An 18,375-nucleotide genomic window follows, 5' to 3' on the forward strand; every position below is an offset into this window, starting at 1 on the left:
TAGCTCTCTGTCTCTCTTGTCATGGTGGAATCAGACACAGGTAGGTAGGTAGGCCTTTAAAGGTTTTTGGAACTGTAGGAGGAGGAGGAGGAAGGAGGGACAGCCTACTCTCTTCTGACTTGTCCAGCCTTGAGCCTGGCGACAAAGTCTTTGATTGCCTGTTGCTTGAGGTAGGAGCTCACGTCACTGGTGAAGGTCCCGTCTGCATGGCGCTTTTCTGCAGCCCTGAAAACACAGTGACACTCAGTGAGGATGACTGAAACATTTCAGATGCGCTTTCTGGGTCTGATAAGAGCCTCTTGCCATTTTCTGTGGACAGGGTGTTCAAATCAAGTCTACACACTCACCATTAAATCCTCAAATAATTAATAAAATAATAATAGCCAATTTAGTCATAAATATTTAACTTCCTGGTGAAATTAGTTTGGCTTATGATTCCTAACAACAAAGCAACACCTAGCTGGGTCACATGTTGCAGCATTAACATCATAAGTAGGATTGTGAATGCAGGACTTACTTGTAATTAAATATTTTTACATAGTTTTTTTGGCACATTTATGTAAGATATCTATGTCATTTGTCACCTGAGCTTGTATAATCAATGTTCAAGTTGAAGCTTTTTAAACAGTTTGATTCATCCATTTAAAAAAAAATAAAAAATAAAATAAAATCACTGACCCGCTCCTCTTGTTGTTCATCAGCCACCGAACGAAGTCCTGCGCCTTCCTGTCCTCCAGGTATTTGCTGTAGTCGTTTGAGAAAGTTCCCTCTGAGTGTCTCTTCATGTTCGACACCTCCCTTGCCTCGTCCCCTAATGTGTCGTCTGCCTCGAAACTACAGCACAGGAGGGAAAACAGTTTGACGAGGACCGCTTTGATTGTAGATTGTAGATCATCATAACACAATTTTACACTTTTAATTTCTTTTTTTTCATCTTGATGTCCTGACTCAGTTCATAACCTCCAATTCATTATGTTTGAACAATTGTTACAGTGCAGACTTTAAAAATAAAAACTAATAGTAGAAATTGTAATACGGTAGAACAGGAAAAATAAGAGTAAAGTAGTAATTCAGTTTACCTTTAAGGGAGTACTTTTACTTTTATGTATTATTTAAGCAAAAGATAAATAAATCAAATAAAACTCATAAATACGCCCTTTCTATTTTCGTGTGAACAGCAATACAATATAACCTGAACATTTCACATTACCAAAATACTGCATATGGCCTAAATTTGCACTTCAGATGATATTTGGTGGATTTATTCAGGGTGAATAAAATGCAGCAATATCTTCAAAGCTTATTTTTACCTCAGGGGTGAAGCTGTATCAATCCTCAATTCTATCTCCAATATTTGCTTTGCTAAATTTTGTTCTTTTTGTTAACAAAAAACAAACAAACCCTGAAATGTTCTGTATTCTCAAAATTTGATGATCTAAATTTACAGCATTGTAATTATTTAAGAGAAAGTGAATGACAGGAGTATCATCCCCTGTTTTAATTGTCCAGAGACAAATACAGCTTCTCACATGAAGATATTTAAAAAAGCTATTTCAGTTCAAGTTCTTCCATCATCTATTGGTTTTCAGAACAGATCTTAAACTTCACTGACAGATCTGTGAAGTAAGAACATTTCAGTCCGAGTAGAGTGGTTGTTGCCCTTCATTTTGCAGATTTTGCTTCAATGTGTCTGCAGTTTGACTTCAGATGATTTGTCTCATATTTGAAGACACTCATATGAAGCTAAAAGTAATATTCTAAATACAATTTTCAATCTTATTAGATGTGATTTCTGTACCTTGAGTTGTCATCAGCCTCAAGTAGAGGAACCTGCCAGCTGCCCTGGACAAAGCCAAGGACCAGAAGGATACCAGCCAGGAAGTTGATGCTTTTCATGGTTGTAACCTATACCACATAACAGCACACACAGACACACACAAAAAGAGTTTGCATATTGGATCAGAGAGCTAAAGCTAAAGTGGTTTCACCATTTCAACGAAATCCAACTCACCGTTTCTTCTTTTTTTCCCCCCCAAAGAACGGTGCTGTTAGTTCCTCTGCTTGTTCCTGGAGTCTGAATCTAAGTCCCCTCTCTCACTTTGTGCTCTTATATACACTGTAATAGGAAGAGGAGGATGGGTCTGCTCAGGTGGGCCAATTTTACCCCCCTGCCAGGTCCACCTGTTACTCTCAACCCATTAGACACGGGCCCCCGTCACATCGACCGAATCAACAAGCCGAGCATTTGTCCAGAGAGGAAAGATGCTATTCATGCGTGATGCCAGCTGGTACTTAGGTGTCAAGATCAAACAACCGCACCTCATCCTGTTTAACAGAAAGTAGGGAAGATGCTTTAATGTGCTACTGTGTCATCACGATAGGAAGCGATACGTGTGAGTCAGTATTTGTGGATTCTTTCCGATCAAATTTGAGAGATGGGAAATATTGACCGTTTTTTTTTTTTGCCTCAGTGGCAGTTATCTCCGTTTTACAAGGGCCGCTGTTCGCTAAAGATTGATGTGCTCTAAAAATAAATGTTCATATATGGCAATATGACTCTCACATACAGTCCTGTGTATTTGATTAGTTTAAGAGAAAGCTATAAGAGCATAGTCAAAGCTGAAAGAGTACAATAATTCCAGAAATTCCTATAGACCCAAAAGAGTCAGTAATTTTCCTTAGGTAGATCATTTCGAACATATTTCCAGCCCTTCTTTATCTGATATCTTGATTCAAGTTTGAATTTGAATGTGAATGTTCCATGCAATCCATCCACCTGTTAATGGGGATCACCAAAACCACTAGAATTGATCCAGTGGATTTCATGGCAGTTCAACTGATAGTTGGAAAGATATTTCACAAACAAACAGACCCCAGAAATGTTCTCAGGCATTCATGGTTCCCAGATCATCGTGACTTTGGTGGTCCCCTGATTTTTTCTGTAGGTTGACATGGTTCTGAGTATAATGTCTCAAACCTCTATTGCAATTTTCATACAGAGCTCCTGTTCCCTTCAGAATGAACTATAAACACTACTTTGCCCAATACTTTTTGAGCAAATTATACTCATGAACAAATATCTGCAACTTAAATGAGATTCCCCATCAGCCTCAGCTGTACTTTGTATTTACTGCTGGCTTGGGTCAGGTGTCAGATGGCCGCCCACCAATGAGCTAGTTAAGTTCTTGTTCATGGTAACTTTTGTTACGATTTGGCTCTATATACAGTGCCTTGCAAAAGTATTCACCCCACTTGGCTTTTTTAATGTTTTGTTGCCTCACAACCTGAAATGAACATGGATTTTTTTTTTGGCCTTTTATGCCTTTATTGATAGTACAGCTGAAGATAGACAGGAAGCAGGGGGCAGAGAGAGGGGGAGTGACACACAGTAAATTAGCCGTCCGATGTGGGATTCGAACCAGAGCCAGCTGCAGCAAGGACTATAGCCTCCACACACGGGGCGGCCGCTTAACCCACTACGCTACCGACCGCCCTGAACATGGATTATTTGAGGATTTGCATCATTTAATTTACAGAACATGCCCACAACTTTGAAGACATTTTTATTTTATTTTTTTTAAATCAAAGTCAATACTTTGTAGAGCCACCTTTTGCGGCAATCACAGCTCCAAGTCACTTTGGATAAGTCTCTATGAGCTTGCCACATCTTACCACTGAGATTTTTGCCCATTCCTCTTTGCAAAACTGCTCTAGCTCCTTCAAATTGGATGGTTTGCACTTGTGAACAGCAATCTTTAAGTCTGACCAAAGATTTTCTATTGGATTGAGGTCTGGGCTTTGACTAGGCCATTCCAACTCATTTATATGTTTCCCCTTAAACCACTCAAGTGTTGCTTTAGCAGCGTGTTTGGGGTCATTGTCGTGCTGGAAGGTGAACCTCCGTCCCAGCCTCAAATCACGCACAGAGTGGTACAGGTTTTGCCCAAGAATATCCCTGTATTTAGCACCATCCATCTTTCCCTTAATTCTGACCAGTTTCCCACTCCCATATGCTTTTTCGCAAACTCAAAACATGCCATTTTTCTTTTTGCTGAAAGTAATAGCTTTCTTCTGGCCACTCTGCCATAAAGCCCAACTCTATAGGGCATACGGCTTATTGTCGTCCTATGTACAGATACTCCAGTCTCTGCCTTACCACAGGTCTCTGTACTGCCTCACTGATTAATGCCCTCCTTGCCCTGTCAGTTTTGGTGGGTGGCCGTCTCTTGGCAGGTTTGCTGTTGTGCCATGTGCTTTCTATTTGGTTATGATAGATTTGATGGTACTCCTGGGGATCATCAAAGATTTGGATTTTTTTTTTTTATAACCTAACCCTGACTTGTACTTCTCCACAACATTGTCCCTTACTTGTTTGGAGAGGTGGTGCAGCCTCTGGGGCCTTTCAAAAAAGGTGTATATGTACTGACAGATCATGTGACACTTAGATTGCACACAGGTGGACATCATTTCACTAATTATGAGACTTCTGAAGGTAATCGGTTGCACCAGAGCTTTTTATGGGCTTCATAACAAAGTTATTTTCAGTTTTTTATTTCTAAAAAATAGTTGTATGTATATATTTGTCTCATTCCACTTCACCAACTTAGACTATTGTGTTCTGATCCATCACATACAATTCAGATTAAAAAAACATTGAACTAATGTAACAAAATAGGTAAAAAGCCAAAGGGGGTTGAATATTTTTGCAAGGCCCTGTAGATGAAACTGAATTGAATGACTGTAGTATACTGGAGTTAGCATGTAGCTGCTGTGCAAAGTATGGTCAGAGTACAGAAAATTCAACAATGATTAACCCTTCATCCTAAATAAAGCACAAAAATATAAAGAGTTTTTTTTTAAATTTGATTCTTTATTATTTTACAAAACAGTTACATCGAACAGTCACAAGTCACAGATTTTGTAAAACTGTATAAAATTACTGTGGTGCATTATGTCGCAATTCATAATTAAAACACTGTAAAAATTCATTATATCCAAGTACAGTACAGTTTCAATTTCAACCATCTAATTATTACAGATATGTTCGTATAGGTCAAGTTTTTTTTTTTTCTGACTGACAATTTCACAGACACAGAATGACTCATTAAGTTTCCTCTCACAATTTTCTCCTGAAATTTGTAGCATGAATAATCAAACCTTTATTTACAATTAAACATTTATCCCCCCCTCCCAAAAAAAAAGATTTATTTTAATTCACATGAGGCAATACAAAGAGTTCCTGGCGATCCAGTGGACTTCATGCAAAGCACCTAAGCAGGAAGTGGCTCATGTGGGTGTAGACGTGTGGATAGGCTGAGCCGCTGAGCCCGTGGTCCTTATCTGTGTACCACTGAAAGAAGACACATTATTCGACACGTCATCAGTGAGGTCTAATGTTCTTCTTCTCTAAATAACATTGAAACAAATCTTTACCAAAGTCTTCTAGCGACTCCACTTTACTTACCATCGCCTCAAAGTCCACCTGCTCCTCCACCAGAGCTTCAGAGATCTCGGCTGCCTGCTGGAAATGAACGTTGTCTAGAAAACAGGAACAAAAAAAAAAGGAATTAACAAGACTTTCAATGCAATCTACCCATTCAGTCTGAAGGTGGTGCTGTAAACAAAGGTCAGGGGGTCACCAAGAACTTGACTACAGACCATGAGCATCCACTGCAAATGAAAATCTGACCACTAAATAATAAAATATTTCTCGTTTAGTAAGATAAATATGTTTTTTTTGATCTGGTGAAACTTTTTTTACAAGTACATGTGCCTGGTAGAGGTTTGACGAAGTGTGTGATGAAGTGTGTTCAGAGAAGATGGTTTTTGGAACTGTTCCTCAGCCCATGCGGTGATGTCCATGACAGAGATCTATCTGTTTTTGATGAAGTTTGGTCTGAGGGCACTCACTGACAATAAAATCCACAGATTCTTTGTAAGATTCTTGAAATATTTTTTTTTAATTTTCCTCGTTTGATCACATAGACTAACTCTGTGTTTCTGATAAAACTCTAGGTACCCAGAATACGAGGGTTTTAATGCTGAAAAACAGAAACATTTACACAAAAATGAGTTGACACTCACTTTGGTAACCTGCTTTAATCATATAGAAATGCAGCAAAAATATGAAATAAATACATAAATAAATAGCTCTACATAACTCACCGTCAGCTGTTCCATGAACCAGAAGATACTGCACTGAATGGAAATTCTTGGCTCTGCCGGTTACTGTTGAGTTCTGCACACAATCACATTTGTGTTATTGGTGATCACAGGCAAAACATGACTAATGGTAACAATCAGATAAAAGAGATGAGAGTTTTTAAATCAGCGAGTGTGAAACTTACAGCGTAGAATGCATGATTCTGTTTAGGCTCCAGCATGTAACGCTCCGTGTAGATGGAATCTAGAATAAACAGACGCACAGTCAAAGATATTCTTTGTCATTGAATATACTACATCCGGAACGGTTGTTAACATGAAGAACTGGTTCGAAAGGAAAAAGAGTACCATAATAGTCCCATTTAGAGACTGGAGCGACCGCCATTCCACATTTGAAAACTCCACTTCCAGAGCCCAAGGCCATTGACGTCACATATCCACCATAAGACTGAAAGGCAAACAACTCATTAGTGTAGCTCATCTTAGCCCTAATCCTTAAGTAAAGACCAATCACACTGATGGCGGGGTCAAACATTAACTTATCTTCAGAGCCATTCGTTGCCCTCTGACCTATATACACTACGTCACATGCAATATGTTTCATTTTTGTTTAAATATACTCATCTTGAGAACTTACCCAGCCCCAAATAGCCACTCTGTCTTTGTCAATGAAGCCCATCTTGATGAATTCCCTAAAATACAAAAACGATCTCAACTGAGGGCAGTAAATTCAAACTGGACAAAAGCCTTCTGATCATTGTTGTCACTGTCAGCACAGTGATGCTGACATTTCCTGTTTACACCTCAAAGCATTTCGACAGCAGAAACGAGTCAAATCCAGTTTGATCAAGCTTCCCAGGGAAACAGAGGGTGAAGGTGTTTGTTTGAGCGGGAGATGCATTGACTCATCTAAACTGCTCCTCTCTTTCCTTACCTGGCTGCCGTTATCTGATCTTCCACCTCATAGGTTCCCAGACGTTTGTAGATTGCATGCATTAACTTGTCGCCTTGGTAACCACTTCCTCTTCCGTCAAAGCTGGCGACGATGATTTTCTCAGTGCTTGCCAGGTAGGTGGACCAGCTCACCCTGTAGATATAGTCTGCTTTCTGACTGCAGGGACCAGCATACCTAGAAGATGAAATAAAAGTCATTATGAATTTTGAAAAGCTGAGTTATAATTGAACTGTATTGTTTTTTTGTTTTTGAGATATCCTTACACATCTATCAATAAAGGGTACTTCTTGGATTTATCAAATCCTGGAGGCAAAAACATCTGGTACCAGAGTTCTGTCAAAAAATATGAACAGAGATAAAAAGATATGAATGAATTGTTAAGTTATTTAAAAACAGTGGTGGAAGAATTGCTTATTAAGATAAATCTAAGGGCTCGTAGTGAAGGGTGAATGGAGTAGGACATGTTTTCTTTTTGTTAAATATTGGATCATTTGACCTCTTTGGACCTCAAATTGTCAAAAAATATGCTTAATCACTGACTTAACGAGAGTTAGATGAGAAAATGAAAACCACTCTCATGTATTTCTGATAAATATTAAGCTATCGACAGTAGCTGGTTAGTTAGGAGAAAGACTGGAAAGAGATTGCGACAGCTAACCTGGCTACTAGATTGTAGTACAAAGAATTTGTACTGTAGTTGGATTTTGAGACCAAAACCATCTGTTTTAATAATAGTTTTTAATGATTCAGCTTCATATTTAGTGGACAAATATGAGTACTATCAATCTTCTCATTGAACTCTGGGCAAAAAAAGTGTATAAATATTCCAAAATGTCAAACTATTCCTTTAATTAAATGAAACCATATGAGAAGTCTAGAGGAGAAACATGACAGTGAGTCCCAGTAGGACAAGACGTCATAAGTTAAAACGGTTGGAAACCACTGGCTTAATCTTTAACATTATATTGTATTTTTTACAAGCTACCATAAAGAAAGATAAAGTACAAACACCTTGTGTACAGTCCTAAGTAAATGTACTTAGTTACTTTCCACCACTGGTTAATATAAACTGTTTTTGAATCGACTTACTGAATCCAGCGATTGTGATGGTGGCTCGCTCCATGGTGGGCATTTGGATGTCAGATATCAGGTTGCTAAATGCCTTATTGTCCTCCAAATCCTCCACTGTTACATAATGTAGACATACAAGAAGCTCATTAGAACAACATATTCTTCTCTTTGTTATAATAATAATAATAACAACAACAACAACAACAACAACAACAACAACAACAACAACAATAATAATAATAATAATAATAATAATAATAATAATAATGATAATAATGATAATAATAATTATTATTGTTATTATTATTATTATTATTATATATAATACCAGATTTAATTATAAATTTTACCTTTATTATTCTGGTTGTTAAAGAGAGAATGGTAAGGAATGCCAGGACCTTTGTGTAAAAATGACAGTGTACACACACACACAGACACAGACACACAGTGTTTTATATAGACAGCGATATATTGCAAAAATCAGAGAGGGAAAAAAATAAAGAAACAAAAACACAACTGACCACTGCAGCTCGCACGGTAGAAGGAGGCATTGTGGCTGAAGTAGGCTGAGTTATACATACAGTTTTTTTCATGTAACCCACAAGTCAGACATTGGGACCCCTTTTCTTTAGTCCACCTAAAGGAAACACACAAACACTGTAGAAATGCTTTTTAATCAGAAAATTATGTTTTAAAATAAAAAAAGCCTTACTTGTAGACATTCCTTCCTCCTGGCCTGCCGCCCTCTTGGTTACTTGAATAATATCTGTGGAATAATTGGTATGAATAAGTGTGAAGACTTTTGAAGGAATTCAGCTCATGGGACTGGGCTGTTTTCTATCCACTGATTCCAGAGACAGCAAATGTGCCAGACAATTTTTTTAGGAAAAGTGCATAAAATAAAAATATACATTATGCATGTTTTTTCAAGAGAGAAAATGGGTGTTACGCATGTTTATACATCTGTATGCAGATGATGTAACGCAATTCCAACTTACACACTATCTGCAAGTACTTTCAGGATGTCAATGACCTCCCATTCTCCTGAGGTGATAGGTGTAGGCTTGCCCTGCATGAATGAGTCAAAACAGAACACGTTTGGGTGGTAACATAAAAAATATTCACAAATGTTATTGTGCCGTGTCTGATAATGTGCACACCTTAAAAAAGAGGTTATTTTGCTGGTCGGATATTGGACGACTAATTAAAATATGTCATTCTACTTACGTTGACCACATGGTGTAAATGCTTGTACCCTTTGCTGTCGCTCCTTATCAGGTAATAACTGTTGTCTGGAGCAAAAACCGGTTCTGGTGGAGAGAACTGGGAAGAACAAGTTTGATACACACACACCCATTCATTGATGATTTGGGTCTTTTCATGGAATTTGTTTTTAAATGAGAAAAATATAGGATATCACCAGATTCTTATTCAGTCAGTTACATACCCGCCCAATCCAACCAGTGGGACTGATCTCGGACAGTCGCTGTAAAACAAAATATAATTTCTTTTTATAGACGCACTAAGATAGGCAAAGCATTTTATAACATTACATCCACCTTATCTATCTATTATTTAAATTAGAAACTCTTTAGATGCCATCCAATAAGCAAGGCTACTGTAATACACAAATGAACATCGTTAAAGCTGCTGCAGTAAACTGAAACGCTGCATGAGACCTTGTTGCTTTAAGCTGAAAATGTCGGAAGTTTTTTGCAACCAGGTTAAAATCAGCAACCGATGCGACTTTCAGTGAAGTGAAAAGCAAGAGTTTAAGCATGGAAGACACCATACTGTTCAGGATTCAGTCGTCTATATGTAGATACGACTATATTCCTGGTAGAAGTAGTAGTTGTCTCTTTGTAATGTGACTGGTGATCCCCATATACCACCACCAACATTCCCAATCTTTCACTTATTCAGTGAAATATCTCAATGTCTACAGCTCATTGTGTTAGGAAGCATTCTGTTTACATCTACCAACAACTCTTTCAATGTACATATGTGAATGTGAATATTGTTTTAAGACAAACTTAAAATCATTTAGGTGTGGCTAAATTAAATTTAGGCACGCATGACAGCTGGCGTCATGTTAGCAGCTGACCTGAAGCCAGTTTTGACAGAATGAAAGTACAGGTCTATAAAACCTTTATCTTAGCATCCCCATGAGTAAAAAATGTTGCTGCATGAAGGTTTTATTGCTGTTGAAATGGCCTGTGTACTTAAAAGCCGCTTGTAAAGTTTCTCTGCGAGTGGAATATTTCATGTCATACTTATTCTAATGTGAAATAATAATACATTGTGTTTTACCTCAACTTCATCCCATGCAGCTCCATTCAATCTGTAGATTTGGAGGAGAAGGTCATTTTGTAGTCTCTTTAGCCACTGGACGGCAATACGATCATCTGTCACCCAAGTCACTGAGGCCAGGTAATGTTCGCTGAGGGCAAGAGAGAAAGAAAATAAAGGATGGCACTCCAAGCTCCTGTGTGTTTCTGATTTTTAAAGTTTAGCAGTATAACAGTAGACATTTCATTACCCTGAGCCAAATGGGGCTGGAACAACAACCTCAGTAATTTTTGTTGTGTTGTCAGTGTCCACGACAAACAGTCTCACAGTCGGGTTGGGAGTACCTGGCTGTACAATTAAAAAAAAAAAAAAAGATACACCAGATAATAAAGATAATTCCAAGCAGGTAAACAATACACTGACCCAAGAACAACCTGAGCCATCCTGAATGCATGTCCCACCTTTGGGTATGGAATGGAAACAGTGCTGGGGTACTGCTTATCGCCGTACCACGAGTACTCTATGGTGTGGACCTCAGTGTCGTTGGTCTCAACATAAGCCACGTGCCTTCCTCCAGGTGACCACCAGAGACCCTGATTGGTTGAGAACATCTCCTCTAGAAGGGGGAAAGTGTGAAAGTTGAGTTAGGATTGAGGACACCATGAGGGTCAGGTTTTAGGTTCAATCGTCACTTGAACACTAGAAGAAAACGCATGCACTGATTATCATATGAGCTGCAATACGTGTGTCTGTATGAAAAGTATGCGTTTTGTAATGATTCATCGAAATACACTGTCAACAAGAAAAAATGTATTTATTTATTTTATCATTTCCTGACATGTAGCATGTTGGAGAAACCTAGAATCCCCCCCCCCCCCCCTCAACATTTCCTTCCTTCTTATCTGACACATTTGTTTTGATTACGCTGCTGGAAATAATCCTCTCGAGGGAACACTGGGGTTTCCTGCTTTCTAATCTTATATTTTACATTTTTGCATTTTGCATTTTACAGCTATAGCTTGTTCTTTATACACAGTTAGATCATTTAGTCTCAACCTCAAGAGGTGGTTAGAGTAGCACACAAACTGTACTCAAGGAAAAGTATTGGTATTTATAATAATAAGTACTCTGTGTAGACGTAAAAGCAGTCATGGAAATAAATACTTGAGTAAACAATAGGTCTTCCTCAGATAAAAGCACCTGCATTTATAATATGTATATCTGTATTTAAATGTCACATCATCATAGAAAATTAGTCACATATATACCAAGACAATACATGTGAGCAGCACAAATACACGATTGCACTGATTTTTCTGTTCAAATGCATTGGAGTGAGAGTGGAATTCCTCCAACAAGTACAATTTACTCCACAAAGTTACTGAAGTGCATGTAATAGAGTAACTCATTACTACCCCTGACTGCATCTGTGAGGTTTTAAAGGGTAAATTTGACGAGGGACCCCCAACCGGACATCAAAAAGTACAGTACTAAATGAAATGTGCTTCTTTTCTACAGCTGATGTTTTTGTATCCTCTTATGTCAAGTCATGTTTGGATATTAGTCGTATAAGTAAAAGTACTTTACAGTAAAGTTGGTGTAGTTGATCTTGATGTTCTATGTGTGTTTATGTTTGTTCACATTGTAGGCAGGATGGAGCTAATAAAAACTCTTATTCCAACCATATGTAAGTACAGAGGCCTGTGGACCAGATGTGGTTATCCACATATTAATACCAGGTGTATACAGGCTTTATAGTTTGACATAAGTGTGCATTGTGCATCATCTGCAACTCACCCTCATACACCCAATCTGGAACCCCGTTAAAAATCTCATTGTCCTCCCCGTTGAAAGTGACTTGCTGTGGCGGCGACCCAGGGCTGGTCTTTATGTACACATTATTCTTCCATACATAAGCCTGAAAATACAATAAAAACAAAAATACGTGCGTTCAGAAACCCAGTTTGACCCCTGTTTGTTTGGGAAAGGTTGCACATGATCACCTCATCCTATCAAACCGAACTGTCACTCAAAGTTATGTACATATGACCAATCATTTGTTTGTCCAAGCTTACCAGTTTGTTCCCTTGAGGAGCCCAGGCAAAGTACTGCACTTCATGAGGAATGTCAGGGGCTATAAACTTACTGAAATGAAATGAAAACTGTAGTGAGCTTTACAAACCAGTACTGTAGGCGTAAAAATAAAGCTCCATAGACATGGTACGTACTTGGTTTCCCGGTCAAAGAGTGAGTATGAAGCTGTAAATGAATGCCTCCACAGCTAATGGGACAAAAACAAACACAAAACACTATAGATCACTTCAGGACTAAGTTCAGGATGAGACTAAATAAAAGCTCGGTGTACCTTGGAATGGTTGCTCATGAATGCAACATATCTGTGGTCAGCAGACAGCTGGTAATCATAAGCATTTTTTTCATCCTGTGTTGGAAAACAGAAAACTGTTGTGAGAGTCTCGCTGGTCCACTACTCAGGACCTCGCAGACAACACTGCATTTGTTTGAGGCGGGTATGTAGTTTTCATGCTGATGATATCATGTGGTTTATGTTGCTGACACAAAAGAAGCCCACAGATGTGACTTACAAAGTATTCTTTGGCCAAGAAAACTGAAGACTCTGATGTGAGAACGTCATGGACAAAGACTGAGCCCTGGGACTTCTTCAGATACTTACTATCTGTGGAGGAAGACAAATGTAAAATAAACTGCCAGTATGATGAGAGAGACTAGTGGCTCTGAGAGGTTGCACATTTAGCAGGTTTACCATGTGCACCGTTAATTTCCTAATATTGACAATTGTGCAATTCATCTTGAAGAGGCCATGAATATCTGAACCAAATTTCCTGGCTTTCCATATCGTAGTTGTTGAGATATTTCACTCAAAAAAACAAAAATAAAAACAAACAAAAAAGCTATTTCAACCTCATGGTGGCGCTACAAAAAAAAGGTCAGGAGATCAGCAAATGCAGAAGGATTCATCATCTGGGGATCATGAATATCAGCATGATACATCCATCCTTTTCTATATTAGTGTTACTAAATTCCAGCTAGTTTGGTGAGAAAATAATGAATGTTATAAAACACACACTGACAGATACTTGAGCGAGTGGATCAATCTGGGTGAATTAGTAACCAGAATAAAGGACAGTGCTGATAGATAATAAAGCATCATCAGTGACACATTTACAGTTTAGAACCTGGCCGTAAACAACAGTTCAGTTCTGATGATATAAACTGCCTCCCACCTGAGATCCATCTCATGCCATAGGACTTTGGTTTGAGTGTACTGTTGAAGACATCCTCCAGGGTGAAAGTTCTCTGGTTGGCCTCCTCCTTCTCTGAAGAACAAGTTAGAAAGTTAGGAGCTGGCAGAGTCCTGAAGGTCACGGCTTACAGATATCATTCATCGTGGTCATCGTCATAAAAGAAGGTGGGAGCTGTAAAGGTTGATAATGAGTGCAGTGTTGCTTGTGTCAGTGTGTGTTTTGGGTAATTATGTGGATTGATTGAGTACTGAGTGAACATGAAGATATTTAAAGACATGCTGTAGCCTTCCCTTTGTTTATTCACAGATTAAATTAAATATCATAATATTAAATTATGTTTTAATTGAATATTATGTTATTTAATTGTTTTATTCATAAACAGAAACATGTGCCATTTAACGGTCCAAACAGATCGTGCGTAATGACGCGTGCGTAACAAACCGCCTGTCATTGTTTAACGGCGCGTCGGATCCCAGATGATCCATTAATGTCAACATGTGAATCACTTAATAGCAAAGACTCACCTTTCAGGAATATAGCTGTGGGTACCGCTATCAGAATGACGACGACTGCCACACCAAAGACTCCGAGGAGCACCTTTGCGATGGAAACCTGTCCACATGTGAGCAAAGTCAGAAAAAGCCGCTCCAAAAAGCTCCAAGTGCTGCAAAGCCAACATAAAACATCGATAAGTGAGTATTACAAACCGCTACTAACCATTGTCTGTGCGCTTTGGTGAAGTGTCTAACCAATATCCGTCCGAATCACAACTCCATCGATCCAACGCGCGGAGAGGACTAAAGTTATGCGGCTGGCTGTTAAATATTATCTCAAGTCAAAGTCTCAAAGGTGGGACAATAAATGTCCAGTGGAGTAAAGTTCGTCAGGTTTGATGCTGTTCCAGTGTTTTGAGGAAGTGTGCGGCTGCTTGACAGGCTGTTCCCCAATCTGTCCACTGCTCCAAGCACTCACAAGTCATTCATTCAGACGTCGAGGCAAAATCACCTCCATCTCTCTGGGTATATATATATGGCTTTCATACAGACTATAATTTATATATAATAAGTTAAGCAACACACAGACTGCCCGCAGCTCCAAAGGGAGTTTACACACTATAGTGGAGTTACTGTTTACTGAGTGAAAAGCATGAAACAGACAGTGTGGACGCACAGTGAGAAGAGTCATGAAACAATGTTTGCTTACTGTCATAAAGCCGGACCTATGGAAAAAAACTAAACCTATCAACAAAACAAAAGCAAGCTTGTATGTTGCAGAAAACACAGATTTGAAATGCAAAATCCTTTTAGTTTTACAGATTTTTTTGTTTTTTGTTTTTGCAATGGTCTTTTTATTCATGATAAAATACATATAAGATGCACAGGAAGAAAGTTTTTTGATTTTTTTCATACAACATCCATAACGCAACACAATCCCTTACGCTACTCAGAAATTATTGTTGAAGGTTTTTTTTATAGAATACCAAGAAGGGACGCCATATTCTGTAGAATTTGTTTTCTGATCCCCAAATAGTGTATCTAATCTTCATTAGATTCATGCAGGATATCATGTCCATGAGCCAATGTGAACAGGAAGGAGGAACTGGGTCCTTCCACTTAAGTGAAATAGCTCGTCGGGCTAGTAAAGAGGCAAAAGCAAGAAAGTTGAGCATAGCTTTATGTAAGTTCAAATCTGGAGCAATGCCAAAAATACCAGTCAAGGGATTGGGCTCAATTCGATGATGGAGGATTTCTGATAACGCATGAAAAACCAAAAGTTACCTAAAGAGGGGCATGTCCAATACATGTGGTAGAGTGAGGCAGGTGCACCTTTACATTTATCACATGTAGGGTCGACATCAGGGTACATTCCCGTACAGATTTATATAATATTATACAATACTCTCATAGATCAGAAGACATTAAGGGATATTGTGTAGTTTGCAAATTTGTCATTTCATAGTTACAAATGGGGATTTTTTTGCCTTCCTCAATTTGGTATGACTTGTCATGTATGGTTGCAAAATTGATATTCCGGTATAACTTGAGTTACTGACTCAGTTTCCTCACTTCTACACTACTACTTGCGCAACTCTCAGACTGTATTTTAGCATTCATCATCATCCAGTGGCTGCTGCTCAGCAAAAGTTACATTAGTTTCACTTGAAAGCGACACCGTGTCAAAGAAACAACACACTCTTCTTCTTACAAGTGAAATTCTTATGCAATAAAACACACATACACACATACTTTGCTGCTGCAGCTTTACCTAGTCTGGTATGGCCACACTAGGTTATAAGGGCTAATGCTTGCAAACTTATGTAGATATTGCTGTAAAACAGACACGACTGAGTCAGTGTGCTGACTTTACGACTCCTCTACTTTCCCTGCTGTTACACTATGTTTGCACATTTATCATTATCCAATAATTGTCACCTGTGGGTGCTGCTCAGCAAGAAGTTACATAAGCTCCACAGCTACGCTATAGTTCAAGCTTAACACACTCCTGGCTCCTCATTAAATACACAGTTTTGCTGCTGAAAACATCCAGGTCTACTTTTATTGAGCTGCTTCCCCTTTTTTTTTGCATGATGTAAAAATAGGATTCTAGTTTAAATTTAATTTTCCGACTCATCAGCCTCAGTTCCTCCTTCATGATCTTATGTTTTTACAAGGAAAAATTAAGGACTATAGTCTTGGATTGACCTCATCAGTGTACTTACTGAGAAGATGATTTGTCTCAGTATTTTCTAAATTAAGCGTACTGACATATTAATGATATGGGTCATCTAATAATCCATAAAATACATGAGGAATTTGATGCTCTGCTCCAACTGCTTGACTCTTTTAGCAGTCAGTCCACCACTTTAGTCTAGATTTAAATATCTTGACAACATGCAAACACATTTTGTGTATTTCAACTTATCGCTGAAATATCCTGCATTTTTCACTCCTTATGTTTCATAGTCCAGGCGTGAGCAGTCCACCACAGCCTCACGTGACTTCACATAACTGCTGGATGGCTGATAAGCTCTGAAAACGGCTAATAAATGGTCATAAATTCCCTGCAATGCACACACTGTATTTACATAATCATTAATAGGCTTCCTGTTTCAGTCCAGTTCCTGAAGACGGCCTGGGAACTATGTCAGCGACTGTTGGATACAAGGGTGGAGAATTTCAAAGGTAAAAACACTATTCACATTATATAAGAATAATATATACTCTCTTAGATTTTTCTGACAGAACTACATGATATGCGTCAAACAGAGCAGGGAGGGAATAAAAGTTAATTTTAGTCCATGTTGCCACAGACTGAGGAAGTTTTCCTTTGTACATACTGTAAGTGCTGAGCAGTCACGGTAAATGCTAAAAGCCTGTTAAAAGCTTAACAAATACAAAGCTGTGCCTTTATGAGGAATACACATCATATTCTGCACTCGTTCCCCATCACACCGGACATCCTCAGCAAACAAATAGACAGTGAATGTTTCCCTTAATGCAGCACGGCTTGTTTGAAGAGGGTCACTTCATGGATGCCTCCATTTACCTGACGACTAAAATCGTTTATAGGTGTCACTTTGAACACATTTGGCCTTATTGGACAGATAGAGTGTTCGTGTGTGGAGACAGAGAACAGAGCGAGCGTGAATGAGACACAGCCGTTTGTGCGCTACAGTGCAGTGGCTGCACAGCCATTTAAAAGTGCGTACAACTGTTTCAAATATGATATGGTTTGGACAGAAAAAATTAACAAACCAAAAGAATATTAAAGCCAAAATTTTAAAAAAGATAATAACATTATGAAGTAGGCCTAAACCTAACAATTAATTATTGATTAACCTGTTCATTTATTTTCAAAAAGCCCATCACAAGTTCTGATGTCTTCAAAATTCTAAAGATTTTTACATAAAACAATACAAAATTCACATCTCAGAAGCTGGAACTAGAAAGTATTTGTAGTTTTTGCTTGATCGAATGACTGAAACAATCAATTATGAAAATTGTTGTTAACTAATTTATTGTTTCAATTCTAATATGTTACAAAGGTAAAAGGATCATATTCCAAATATGTTTCTGACAATGATGTTAAACGTTGCACAAACATAATAAAACCGAGGTTAATCATTTGTCATAGGAACAGCACATACTGTTTACATCCTGCAATGGATGCTGGATGTTAGCACTCTCCAACTGTAAGCAGCTCCTCTCGGGGAAGTGTCCGGTGTTTATTCACAGTGATAAACAGAGACGCTCGGTTCTGATTTCAGCAGATGTGGCGTACGCTGTAATTGCATTCTTGGCTTGTGGGTGAATAGCGTTGGAGTTTGGAAGTTCGGATAACTGCGATGGAATCACTGGTGTTAGAAATGGGTCAGTGAAGCTTCTATTAACATTCTCATAACACTGTGTTCATGGGCTTAATGTAGTGTAGCAGCAGCTGACCTCAACACTGTCTCTACCTCTGCACAGAGACACTTTAACCACTCCTGCTCCTGCACCACTAATACTTTAAGTGTGTTTCAGGTTGAACATATGCCATGAATCATATATCAACCAACAGAAGACATAAATACATTTACTTACTACTCGACTACATTTCTGTGGTAAATATTGT

General features: G+C 38.5%; 2 protein-coding genes across 3 annotated transcripts; both read right to left on the reverse strand.

Moving 5' to 3' along the window:
* On the reverse strand, window positions 1–16,394 carry LOC104926391 (glucagon-1). Of its 2 annotated transcripts, XM_027291445.1 has the most exons (6): window positions 16,389–16,394; window positions 16,262–16,263; window positions 2,012–2,074; window positions 1,799–1,905; window positions 679–834; window positions 1–225 (listed from the first exon to the last, which is right to left on the reverse strand). In XM_027291445.1, the coding sequence occupies exons 1-6, from the start codon at window positions 16,390–16,392 to the stop codon at window positions 105–107; spliced, it is 453 nt and encodes a 150-aa protein (XP_027147246.1). In that variant the 5' UTR covers window positions 16,393–16,394; the 3' UTR covers window positions 1–104. The 2 variants fall into 2 exon arrangements, with proteins under 2 accessions (XP_027147246.1, XP_027147247.1); XM_027291446.1 differs by lacking the exons at window positions 16,262–16,263; window positions 16,389–16,394 and having other exon boundaries at window positions 1,799–1,903; window positions 2,010–2,022.
* On the reverse strand, window positions 4,850–14,692 carry LOC104926392 (dipeptidyl peptidase 4). The gene is made up of 26 exons (XM_010740239.3): window positions 14,479–14,692; window positions 14,286–14,373; window positions 13,741–13,833; window positions 13,081–13,172; window positions 12,843–12,917; window positions 12,706–12,758; window positions 12,553–12,622; window positions 12,275–12,395; window positions 10,939–11,093; window positions 10,728–10,825; window positions 10,499–10,628; window positions 9,636–9,674; window positions 9,416–9,511; window positions 9,187–9,257; window positions 8,901–8,954; window positions 8,710–8,825; window positions 8,539–8,586; window positions 8,207–8,302; window positions 7,381–7,450; window positions 7,097–7,291; window positions 6,800–6,854; window positions 6,511–6,610; window positions 6,348–6,406; window positions 6,166–6,238; window positions 5,465–5,538; window positions 4,850–5,350 (listed from the first exon to the last, which is right to left on the reverse strand). The coding sequence occupies exons 1-26, from the start codon at window positions 14,479–14,481 to the stop codon at window positions 5,258–5,260; spliced, it is 2,217 nt and encodes a 738-aa protein (XP_010738541.3). The 5' UTR covers window positions 14,482–14,692; the 3' UTR covers window positions 4,850–5,257.
* Window positions 16,395–18,375: the final 1,981 nt, after the last annotated feature.

Source organism: Larimichthys crocea, chromosome XIX (assembly GCF_000972845.2).
Source record: "Larimichthys crocea isolate SSNF chromosome XIX, L_crocea_2.0, whole genome shotgun sequence".
Taxonomy (NCBI): Eukaryota; Metazoa; Chordata; class Actinopteri; family Sciaenidae; genus Larimichthys; species Larimichthys crocea.

Excerpts from the sequence above, each read along its gene's own strand:
- LOC104926392 (XM_010740239.3), bottom strand. Across the intron at positions 6,855-7,096 it reads GATCAGATAACGGCAGCCAG|GGAATTCATCAAGATGGGCT; the intron begins GTAAGGAAAGAG and ends TTTGTATTTTAG. Across the intron at positions 6,239-6,347 it reads AGAATCATGCATTCTACGCT|AACTCAACAGTAACCGGCAG; the intron begins GTAAGTTTCACA and ends GATTGTGTGCAG.
- LOC104926391 (XM_027291445.1), bottom strand. Across the intron at positions 835-1,798 it reads GAGGCTGATGACAACTCAAG|TTTCGAGGCAGACGACACAT; the intron begins GTACAGAAATCA and ends CCTGTGCTGTAG. Across the intron at positions 226-678 it reads ATGAACAACAAGAGGAGCGG|GGCTGCAGAAAAGCGCCATG; the intron begins GTCAGTGATTTT and ends CTGTGTTTTCAG.